Source organism: Poecile atricapillus, chromosome 12 (genome assembly GCF_030490865.1).
Source record: "Poecile atricapillus isolate bPoeAtr1 chromosome 12, bPoeAtr1.hap1, whole genome shotgun sequence".
In the NCBI taxonomy this organism is placed as follows: domain Eukaryota; kingdom Metazoa; phylum Chordata; class Aves; order Passeriformes; family Paridae; genus Poecile; species Poecile atricapillus.
Genome location: NC_081260.1, coordinates 3,280,206 through 3,292,607, shown reverse-complemented (window position 1 = coordinate 3,292,607; position 12,402 = coordinate 3,280,206). Strand labels below are relative to the sequence as shown.

The 12,402-nt window shown below is 49.3% G+C and overlaps 1 protein-coding gene across 1 annotated transcript in view; it reads right to left on the bottom strand.

Annotated features, from left to right (window-relative positions):
* Positions 1 to 7,361, bottom strand: part of DCX (doublecortin) — a 67,333-nt gene extending 59,972 nt beyond the window's left edge. The window contains exons 1-2 of the mRNA XM_058847854.1: positions 7,205 to 7,361; positions 5,309 to 5,699 (exon numbers count right to left, since the gene is read on the bottom strand). Of these exons, the coding sequence (XP_058703837.1) occupies positions 5,309 to 5,672 (364 nt within the window). The 5' untranslated portion in view covers positions 5,673 to 5,699; positions 7,205 to 7,361. The remainder of the gene's footprint in view (positions 1 to 5,308; positions 5,700 to 7,204) is intronic.
* Between the last annotated feature and the right edge of the window lie 5,041 nt (positions 7,362 to 12,402).

Genomic DNA, 12,402 nt, shown 5'->3' with positions numbered 1-12,402 from the left:
AGGTTCCTTAGAAAAAGCCCTAAGCTGCAGATGAGTGCTGATCCTCCAACCCTCTTACAGCAGCTCCCTGTGACAATACCAAAAATGCCAGGCTGTGCTTTCAGAAAAAGTCATCCTTCCTCAGCACGCACCAGCAACTTTCCAAGGATAATGAACTGCGGGCAGAAGTCTTTAGAGAAAAATCAGGAAAGCTGGATTGAGGCCATTTTAAATGCCTAAGTGTTAACAGTTATTCCAGGAACAGTCTCTGTGGGCAGCAGTCAATTATTGTGGCTGTAAGCTCTGCAGTTGCAAAGTTGAGATTGTGCTACTGTGCCCAGCTTTTATGTTTCATGGAATTTACCAGGGCTGCAGCAGGAATTAAATGGACTTAACACCTTGCAGAGTTCATTCCACATGGTGCTGGAGGAGGCCTTGAGTTTCAAATGCATGAATTTGCTGTTATGAGTTAAAAACTACTCCAGCATGGCAAAATGACCCCTGGAAGAGCTCCCTTCCCTTGGCTCCTCCATGAGCAGAAGCACCTCTTGTTCTGCTGAAGAAGGGGAAGAAATGCTTGATTTAAAATCACCTTCAAAACCACACTTAAAGAATTTTGGGACCACACCAGTCCCAGCGTGACAGCCAGGATGAGCAAGCAAATAAAACAGAAGCTCACGGAGAAATTTAATTCTGTGGGATGTAATTAGCTGAGCAATCAGGCCAACAAACACCCACAGAAAACAATTCCACAGGTTACCAAGGTTTCACTATGAAACTACAGGGATTTCACTTTTCCAAACTGGAACACACTCGCTGGGTGGAGATTCCAGGATGTTTCCTACAAACCCCTCAGTCCCAGCACACACCAGACTCTGCACAGTTCCAGGGTGGAGCCTCTTCTGTGATTACTTTAAATACTCCTGGACAAGATTTTGGAAAATATTCCCAAGGACATGACAGGATACAAAAAGCTTGGAATCACTTTCTGGAATATCTCACACAGCCCAAGAACATTTGCAATGAAACCACACTGAGCAAAACAAAATCCTACTCAGCTTTTTCTAGTGTTTGATTTGAAAGAAAGGCAGATTTCAAACAAGCAGCCCAGGACAGAGAATAAAATGCACCCTTGGATGTGCCTTGCCTTCACTCCCAGGTCATGCCTTGCTGTCCATTTCATTATGTCAACAAGCTGAATATGAGAAAGCAGCAAAATTATGGAGAGGGCTAAAAAAGGCTTTTGTCCCACAAAGAACTCATTTCTGGGACAATGGGGACTGGCACAAGAGGCCAAGAGCAGCATTTCTTAAGCCACCTCTTTGCTGCTGGAGTCAATGCACAACATCAGCTTCCACCTCAACCCAGGCCTCCATTCAAGGACAAAAAATAATCAGAGCTGAGGTGGGACAACTTCTCATCACATCAAGTCTGCAAGAAGAGGTTCAAAATGAACCAAGGACCAAACCACCCTGTCCAGACACCAAAGGAACTAAATTTTAATTGAAACTTGGATGAAATGCCAGCTGCTCTACCATCATCGTGAGAAAGGCTGGGAAGGATGGCACATGATTATTTTAGCATCTTCCATATGCAAGTTTTATCACAGCACAAGGCACAGAATTATCTGGTTTCTTTACAAGTGACTCACCAGTAAATGAAGCTACATAAATCAACTTCCCAAAGCCCTGGTCACTGGAACCAATTATATATGAAGGGGAATAAAGCTCACCTGGTGCTTTTTTCCAAAAGATTCATCTGGCACGATAAATAGCAGCACTTTGGGCCAACATCCCAAACTGAAACAGCCAAGGCAGTGGGACACAAGTGGGAGGTGCTGTCAGCAATTTGATGCTGGCCTGCACTGAACCAGCATAGAGATTAAAGAGGAATGCAGCCCTAATCAACACCAGCAGGTGCATTATTTACAAATATATTAAAGCTGAATGCTGAAAATATGAAGTCAGGATTGAGACCATATCTACAGTGATGGAAGATGGCTGCCAGGACTGAAAAGGGGAAGGAAAAATGATCAGGTGGGTGGATTTTGAGAAAAGGTCATTGGGAGATGAGACAGATCCCTGGAAAATGATGGGAAAAGCAGCCTGTGACCAGTGAGGGACAACTCAGGTGGCAGCAAAAGGCACCTGTGTGACAGAGTTCTGAGGGCTCCCAAAATGTGGGGTGCTAGCACACAGTACAGGAAAGGACCAAGAGGCTCATCCCAGCAGATGGAAGGAATGTGAAAAAAAGAGTGTGAAAAACATCACTTGTTCTCATTACAGGGTAACCTTGAGTGCCAGGGAAGATCTCTGTTCTGGGGAACAAAAGGGTGATTCCAAGCCCCAGTTAATTAGCAGCACACCATGTGGGTTTTGTTCACCTGAAATGTCTGTCTCTAGGATATTGGTACCGTGCAATATCATCCTCTACCCTCCAGAACTACATTACACTACATAAGTGCATTTTTAAATCAGAAGTAATCGAGTACTTAGAACATGATGTGAAATATTGTCAGTAATTCACAAGTTTTTGCCATCAAACCACTGAGATGAGCCTCTTTGGTGACTTTTCCTAGATTCCACTTATTTATTGGAAAGGACAATGATAAATTATCCCCATTACAGCAACAAGCACTGGTTTAGTTACCCTCAGTCTCCAAGCAGAATGCCAATTTATAAGGCAGACATGGCCTGGTTGTGTGTGCATTGTTCTTGTGTTGTCACAGCAGAATTATTCCCAAATTCTGGGTCTGATGCAGGTACCTTGCACAGAGCTGTGCAAACACCCAAGCCAAGGGCAGAGTTCACTCAAGGCTGGTTATAACCACGGTGCTGTAAATTGCTTTTCCACAACAGAAGTGTAGGTGACCCCTAGAAATACGGGATCAATAGCAGCGTGCAGACCTACTCTGGCATGTCCAAAAAACAGATTCCTTTGTCTTCACTCTGCTCAGGTTTTCTTTTCCTAGATGATGCTCTGCTGAGGACACAGACCATTCCATTTTGGTTTTAGTGCCTTTTCTTCAGTGCTGTTTCCAGCTGCCATTTTGGCAGAACAAAGCCAGAACCCAAATGCCAGCATCTCCTGTCTGTACTTCAACCAGCAAAATGTATTGTCATGGGCTGGGTACCTCCTTACCTGCAGCAAAACCCATTTAAAGCAGGTGTAACAACTAAAGCTTAACTTCACTGACAAAAAGCAGGAAGAGTGTAAAAGGAGAATAAAGAACTGCATTTTCTCCCGGAGTTATTTCCAAAGATTTGCAAAGATAAAACCTAGGACAAGCAGGACTGAGAGCTGCCATTAGAGAAAGGCTGTGGCCATATTAGGAGACCAGAATGAAACATGGCAGAATCTCTAAAATTAAGAGAGGCCACACCTCCATTCGACAGCTGTAATTGAGCTGAGAATAACTCCACTAGGAAGCATCACAGCTCTGAAAGGCAGCGATTTCTTCCCAGGAAAACTCCTCTGTGGAAATCAAGATTTATTTCATGTCCTTGTCCCCATGAAGTATTTTGGGGAGATGAGTATCCTGCTTGACAGAGAAGGAATTGTAGGGAGAGCTGCTTTAGTCAAGGTCACACAATGCCTCGCTGCCGAGGCTGCCTCTGCAGCCCATGCCTCACGCACCACATCCATTGTCTTTTACTAAAGGCAAAAACCTCCTGGATTTTCCCTGGTTACCCAACTGGCCAGGATGTCTGCTTGGAGAAAAACACCGAGGAAAAGGGAAGAGCACCTCCCCTCCTGCAACAGGATATTCCAGGTCCAAACAAAGACTGAATTGCTCGGGGAAGAGAAAAGCAGCGTGGCTGTGGGTGCCCTCTCTCTGCCCTGGGTAAGGCAGCAGGACCGGCCACCGCAGCCATTCCACCCCAGGGCTTGTCCTGGAGCTCCCGGGAGCAGCTCGGGCTCAGGCACGGCTGAGGATCCCTTCCCGCAGAGCATCCCTTCCCGCAGAGCATCCCTTCCCGCAGAGCATCCCTTCCCGCAGAGCATCCCTTCCCGCAGGGCATCCCTTCCGAGCGGGGCTGGGTTTGGTTCATCCCTCATCCCTCAGTGACACACCCCCTCGGGTGTGGGGATGCTCCCCACGCTGCTCCCCCACACCCACCAGGCTCTCATTCCCCAAATCCACGGGGGGCACCTCCCTTTCTCCCTTTCTCCCAGCCCCGGCACGGAGCGCAGGAGCTGCCCGTGTCCTCCCTGCACACCCTGCACACCCTGCCAGCCCCCCGTGTCCTCCCTGCACACCCTGCCAGCCCCCCGTGTCCTCCCTGCACACCCTGCACACCCTGACACCCCCCGGTCCCTCCCTGCACACCCTGACACCCCCCGGTCCCTCCCTGCACACCCTGACACCCCCCGTGCCCTCCCGGCCAGCCCAGCACCCCTCCACACCCCCCGAGCACAGCCCCTCCCTGCAGCCCACCCTCCCCACGCCTTCCTCCGCACAAACCCCAAATTTCACCAAGAGCAACCTGTCCAAAACGCCCTTCTCTATTCACAGACCTTGCTCATTAAATCCCCTCTCTAATCAGGGTATGTGAGCTCCCCAGACACTGAAACCTCCCAGCCCCTCCCTCCAAACACCCATCGCGCTCTGCCTGCACCCCCAGCACCCCTCTCCACACCCCCAGGTGCCGGCCCGGCCCGGCCCACACCCCTGTACCCACACATCGTGTGCACCGCACCCCAAAAACCCCGCACAGCGTCCCTTCCCACCCATCGCTCCAGGAGAGCCTCAGCCCCGCTTCCCCTGCCAGCCATCCCCACCCACCCCGCTGGGAAACCCAGAGCGCCCAGCCGGACACACGGACACAGCCCCGAGCCGGACACACGGACACAGCCCCTAGCCGGACACACAGACACACGGACACAGCCGGACACACGGACACAGCCCCGAGCCGGACACACGGACACACGGACACAGCCCCTAGCCGGACACACAGACACACGGACACAGCCGGACACACGGACACACGGACACAGCCCCGAGCCGGACACACGGACACACGGACACAGCCCCTAGCCGGACACACGGACACAGCCCCTAGTCGGACACACGGACACAGCCCCGAGCCGGACACACGGGCACAGCCCCGAGCCGGACACACGGACACACGGACACAGAGCAGGGCCGGGCACAGCGGGGCGCAGCATTCCCCAGAGCCCGGCCGGACGTGCCCTCCTGGGCAGCCCCGGGTGGCGCAGCCCCTGTCCTGCCCTGCCCTCCCCTCCCCTCCCCTCCCCTGCCCTCCCCTCCCCTGCCCTGCCCTCCCCTCCCCTCCCCGCTGCCCGGGCAGCGATGCTCGCCCATTACCTTCCTCCAGCTCGTCCATGCTGCCGATCTTCCGCGAGCCGTCGATGGTGTAAATGTAGCGCACTCCCTGAGGCAGGTTGATGTTGTCGGACAGGGACCGGGTCAGGTCCGCCAGGAGCGCATCGAAACTTCGGAAGCGGTCGGAGGACACGGCGTATACAATCCCCTTGAAGTAGCGGTCCCCGTTGCGATAGAAACGAACCTTCTTGGCTTTCTTCTCGTTACTCAGCGCCTGTAAGGTCCGGGTTCTGTAGAAGCTACAGTGAGCGCTGTGAGTAGGGCTGGGCAAGCCGTTCATCCGTGTGCCTCGCATGTTTCTGGACGCCTTGTCTCTTTCGTCAAAGTGTCCAAAATCAAGTTCCATAGTTTGGTGAACCCTAAAGATCTGAAGCTGGGCAGGAAGGAGATGGGGAGAGAAGAAGGGCAAAGGGACGGGTTAGAGCCCAGCAGAGCCACAATCCGGAGAGCAAAACGACACTAAGGCAGTGTCTGGAGCAGGACAGATGCATTTGGGAAGCGCCCCCTCCCCTGACCCAGATTTGTATCGATTCTGGGGACTGAGAGTAGGAGGGGTCCTCGCATTTTGAAAGGGATACAACTACTGGGGGCAGGGAAGGCGTTTCTAGAGAGCTGCCTGCTCCTGCACCTGGGAGTTTTCAAAGTGCAGCAAATTGGGACTTGGGGCCAAAGGGATACATGGCAATCACAACTCAGCCCCCAAAAAACTCATCCGAACACCAGTTGGCAATGAATTAAACCTCTGAGCCCTGTGAGGTTTCCTCTGGCAACAGAAAACAAGGAGATCCCAGTAAGTCGGCCCTTCAATCTGTCGAATCACGGAAGGACCCAGAGCATCTGAATGTTTAACATTAGAATAAACTGGCATTTATGAAAGAATGGTCACAGGGGAATAAGCAGTTTCTTTGTGACAGCCTGTTCAATAAGGGTTAGCAATGAGATCCAGCCCACCCTTCCCCCTATCCGCAGCCCCCTCCTAGCCCATCAATCAATTCCCAGGACCAGCCTACATCTCTAAGAAGAGATGACTGCAAAGAAAAATCTGTCATTGAAACAGCAGCTTCGGTAAGCTCTTTTCAGCCCGAGCCTCCTCTGAATTGCATTTTTGCATCCCGTTTAATGAGGAGGAGAAAATAAAGCGGCTATTTCCACCCCCCCGCTTCCAGCCCTAAGTGATTTAATAGCTGGAAGTGCCCCAGGGACACGCCGCCCCTGCTCCTCACCTTTCATTGTTCTGAGCACGGGGGCTTCCAGCACAGAAAAGCCGAGGCTGGAGCTGACACCCTGCGAGCAGGAATTTCGCACTGCCTCTAGTTTATGCTCGAGAAAAAACCTTTCTCCTGCACCAAACCCCAACACAAAAGGAGAAGGAACCCCCCCCCCCCCAACCCTGCAGTAGAGACCCTTCCACTCCCCCAGCCCCACCAGGCACATGCACCTCACGTATGTTGCTCGCATGTTAACACAGGGCTGAACGGGGATTTACAGCACTTGGCAGCCAGGTATAAATCCAGGAAAAGCTGTTGCTATCTCATCCCCGCCCTTTACACTCGCCAGAATGAAGCCCCTTCCCCGTATTTTACAATGTCAACGTGACCCATGCAAGGAAAAAATCATTGTCGCCAGGCAGGTGACAACGCAGGCGACCCCCACAGAAACCCCAAGTTGGGAACATTCCCCCCACCGTGCCAGCTGGGGCAGATTCAGTCTGGTGTCATGCGCTGAACAATGAAACATCCAAGCAACTTCGGGAATGAATCAGAGGATGCAGGGCTTTTGATTTTAAAATGAACTGCAGATGCTGTAATGCACCGAGAAAAGATTCCTCCTTTCTGTTACTTTTCTGCATGCAAGTCACTCGGGAAAAGCTCTACTCACCGGTTTTCAGCGCGCAGGGTGGAGATGCTGAGAGAAAGAAAACCAGGCTCACTCTGCCTTTGTTGTCTGAGCTCCAAGCAAGAAATTCCTGCCAGGGTGGATGAGACGCCTCCTAGGTCCTAGTGCCTTGTTCCATCCCTTCGCGGGGATGGAACACTTTGCCTCAGTGATTTTCACTCTCACCATCAGTCGTCTGCTCACAGTCTGTGTTGCAGGGGGAGAAGGGGTGCTGATTCCAGCTCAGGATAGGTCAACAGATGAGTAAACAAAAGGTTTAGAGGGGCAGGTTTGGGGGTGGTGTTTGGAAGGAGGCAAATTTCCCCTTGAATCCAGTTGTACCAAGAAATCATCTGGCCCAACTGGAAAAAAAAAACCCACCAAAAAAAACCCCAAAACCCCCCCCCAAAAAACCCCAAAAAACCAGAAAAAAAGCCAATCCAAACCAGAAATCCCCCAGGATAATTGCCCCAGTCCTACAGGATGAGCAGTACAGGGGGGTCCCAGTCACAGCCCCACAGTGTGGCACAGTGCTGGCACAGGACTCCTGTGAGTTAGGAAGGCAACTGAGAAAATCTCTGACCCGTGGAAATGGGCACAGTCCTGCCCCTGTGCTGGTTTTACACAGCATCTGTGGTTTACACTGGCAAGCAGAAAGGGAGAATTCACTTGGTGCTTCTGCCTGAGGTGCCCCTGAATACTTTTTCTCTGTTAACATTGGACACAAGCCAAAGCCAGAGCGCTGAATCCCAGTTCATTCAAATCCCCAGGGGCTTTGGGATGGAGTCATTCAACACAAGCTAAACCCAGCAGATCCAGCGTGGCTCATATCCCACAGAAAGAGAAGTTTATTTTCTGATTCCACTACAGGAGGACCCAGCTGTTAAAAATTTATACTGGGCTCTTTCACTTTGACAGCAAAATCTTTCACCTGCTTTCTGAGACTTCTATGCTGCAGCACCACTAACCCTGCTCCTAACCCCACTGGTGCTGGCCTCAGCTTTACTTTAGAAAAGAGTGGGATTTGGAAATGGGAGAGTTTTCCCATCTGTAGAAGGAAATCTTTCCTAACAACACTGCGTCTGTTTCGAGTGAAAACATCAGATGTTGTCATTTTGGCACATCACAGCAGTATCACATTTACACAGAAGAAGTTAGTATTTATTCCAGCTTTGTCTGCCCTGTGCATGATAGTCCAGGCAACACTGACACAAACCCACTGAGAGCTCGTCTCTGTCTGCCAGCAACTTTCACACATGACATTTGTAAAAAGTTTCTTATTCCCTGAAACCACCCTTTTATTCAAAGGCTCCCACATCCTCTGCTGGAGCTTTTGGCTGCTCCTTTGTGTGCGTGGCCAGATCACTGGAGAGGAGGCAGATCTGCTCTCCTCCCTCAGGAATTAGTCCTTGAGAGGACCACGGGGAAGAACAAGGTCTGTCCTCTCCAGGGTATATTTCACTTTCATCTCAGGATGCAAGAGATATGTGGGACTTCAAACTTTGTCCTTCCCATTAGATCCTATTCTGAATTAGATAATTCCTGTTCATCACCATGAGTTTAATCTGTCCAGAATTAACAGTTCTTTCCTTTAACACAACACTTCTGTAAATATAAATCTGCCAGTGCTTTACAGATTTGCCAAAAATATAAATCATTCAGCATGTGCCAAGTACAGCAGCAGCAAGAACAGAGAAAAGGAGAGTCTTCATTCAGCCTTCAGTGGCACACACAGCTCTGACAGAGAAGAGGAGGAATTTTGGGATGATGGCTAAGGGGTCCAGGTACTACATCGAAGTAACCAGGCAGGATGATGCAGACCCAAGTGGAATTGTACCACAATGTGTTAATCTCCCAAATTTGACTTGTATGGGAAGTTCTGAGGACAGCAAAGGGCGTCAAGCACCATTAACAGATGGCTCCTGTTTCTGCAGACGAGTGAGTCTGCATGGACACGTCTGCTCAGGACAGGGACTGAAGCTTTTTGAAGCACAGGCACTCCCTCTGAAAAGCATTTTAAAAGAATTATTCCAACAAGAGAACTGGGATTTGTCCCTTTTATAAAGTTTCTATAGCAAATCATGCTCATCTTGGGTAAAACCTCGAGTTCCTCCTGAACGGTGCCCAAAACACCTCCAGTGTGTCCTCCTTTAATGCTGCCACAAGACCTGGAGGATCTCAAAGCCAGAGCACCATCAGAGGTGAAGAGCCCCAGAGCCAGACTGATTTCACATGTCCTCAGTGAAATCTCACCATATTTCCTTCTCTCCAGGTGGGAACAGAATCACCTCAACCCAAAGATACCGGCACAGAAATAAGCAGGAGTTTCTTGAGGAAAGCAAGGGCCTGATCCTGACTTCATTTCTTCTTCAGAGCTTCTTCCCTGGCCTTAAGGAGTTAATGACAGTCAAAACATATTTACATCAGAAGAGACTCACCCTCTGAGACATCATAATCTAAACAATTTTAGGCAGTGACTGAAAATTGGAAAGAAAATTCTCCTTCCCATCAATAATTTCATCTAGCTGCAGAGGAAAGATAAATTTAGCTCTTCAGATTAAATTATCTACTTTAAATCAGGCGAATCAACTTTCCTCCAGGAAGGTAATATTTAGACTTTTGCCTGTGTAACTCAATCCATATAAATACATGTTTGTTGATATTGCTGAGCAACCGTGACACTTTGGAGAGGGACAGAGTGCAGGTGACAGGGGTTGTGTGAGTGCTGTGTGCTGACTTCTTCATCTACACCTACAAAATCCAGTTTCCAGCATCACCAGGAGCTGCAGTCTCAAACACTCTTTGTCAATGCCCAGTTGCTTTGCTATGCAACTTCCTGACTTCTATAGAAATTGCCTCTGGCTGTACCACAGAACCACGGAAAAATCAAGAGATCACTGGGTTTGAAGGAAGTCCTGGATCAACATCCTCGAGTCAGTCTATTTAGAAGCACATGTTCAGTTACATTTCTTATTTCACCCTCTGTTGTTCTGGGCTGTTTGGAAATTGTCATCCCTGATCACCGCTGTCAAAGCTCTGCTTGATGTAACCTAAACACAAAAATCTCTGAAAGGACAAATTATTATTTCAGGGGTCTGGTAAGTGTGTCAAGGCACTCACAGCAGAAATCCCATAAAGTCAATGGCTCCATCTCGACCCTATAGAGCAACATCCTTTTAAATCTCAATTTTCAAAAGGGCTGAGAGTTCATCAAAGAGTTATCCTGTATCAGGCTATAGAGTTAAGCTCCTCCTACATAATACTACGAGCTAATAAGCAGTGGGGACTTGGCAGACTTTCACCACAACATTTGTTTCCTTTGGAGATTTATTTTTGTAGGGACCACACACATCTGAAAGTCTTTTAAATACCAATGCTGGAGAGGCAAAGTCAGCCCAGCCACTGGGGAGAGAAGGGTGGAGGATCACCTCCAAGCCTTGGAAACATCTGCAAGGGCTGCTCAGATCTTGAGGACCGAATCCTTCACACTCTGAACCACTGGAACCTCCAGGGAGGAGCAGGGACAAAGTTTTCAGTGTGAGGAAGGAGGAGAGGGTGGAAGAAGCTCAGAGGCCAGCTCGGTGTGGGACTCTGTCACTGGCGGACACAAAATGATTCACACAGCCACAGCTTGAAGTGTGATGGAAGAAGAAGGAAGTTTAGTTTGTTCTTTCAGCATTTATAGGTTTTTGACAATGACCAGGGATTGGATAGTCAGGTCACCACCTTCCCAAGCACACTGGCCGTGAGAGACATCCATGAAAAGGCAAATCTTTAATGGAATGTATTAACACCTATGTTTATAGTTACCTTCCTGGGAAAGTGGCTAGAAATTATGAAAATAATATCGAAAGGCCTGATTCTCAGGGTGACAGGACTCCTCAGGTGTGCCCAGAGCAGCAGTGTCCCCTGGCTGGGACCTGCTCCACACCCCACAGGCTGTGCTGAGTGGGGCCATGGCAGCCCCACACCCCTGGCAGATGCCCTCAGTCTCAGCAGGTAACCTCAGCTTTGGGTATTTCTGAAATCTGGGAGGCCTCTGCACGCCCTGAGGGACCATCAGGGAGGAGGCTGAAAGTGAAAAGATCATTTTCTGTGCTGAGTATCTGGAAACTGTGCAGCTCAGTGAACTCCAGATATCCCAAACACATCCAGATACAACAAAGCATTAAACCCCACATCAGCCATCCAAAAGGAAAATACCTTCTGCACTAGATCTCTTCTGGCTCAATCCCCTCTCTTCTACAACAAACCACCACAATTAATAAATCTTTCCCAGCTGAAAACAGATTTCCTGATGGCAGGAAGTGAAGCTCTCCACCCCAGCACACCCCCTGTGTATTTTGGGTGTTCCACGAGCCAGGTTCTGGTGGCAGCTCACTGGCAGCGTTTTCCCTTAAAATCCAAGTGCAAAGCCTGCAGAAATCCGTGTCTCTGCCTGCCTCCTGCACTGCCTGTACCCAGGGGATGTGCAGAGCCCCTCTGAGGATGTCTGAATACATTTCTGCTGACCAAGTCATGGATGATACGTGGTCTGTGAGCCCCAGCCAAGGTCATGACAAATGGAACAACAAAACATCCAAATTCTCCTTTTTCCAAGGTTGCCCATGGGCTGCATCACCGTAGTTAGACTTGTGACCAAGAATTTAATAACTTCTTGATAATTTCATTTTATACAGTAATTGTAACTGAGTACCTGATTGCCAGCCTCTCTCAAAATGCCTGCTGAGTGTAACATTGGCCTGCAGGACTTTCCCGATGGAATTCCAAGTGATGGAAAGGAAAATCCCATCAAAGGCATCACGGGGGATCATGTCACACTCGAGTTGGAAGTGCAAGGTGTTTCCCTTCAAACACAGATCCTTTCTGTCACTCTGAAGGCAGTGACAGTGAAGTCTGGTGACACTGGGGAAGCACTTGTAAAAGATACACGAACAGCTTTTCTTAAAAGCTTAGAACTCCTAACAACAGACGGTTTCAGAAGTTGTTTTCCATGAGAATTCCGCTCAGTGAACTCAGTTAATGTCATCCCAGACCAAGCCCAGCAGAGGCTGCAGGATTATCTGTACCAGTGTCCTAGGAGCAGAGCAGAAGAGTAGGAATCAAGAGGTAGGAGAAGCAGGTAAAGGAAGCTTTTGTGCCTGTTTTACTCCTTTCAGGAGTTGGTTCCAATCTGTTTTATCCTAAAAATACAGACAGCA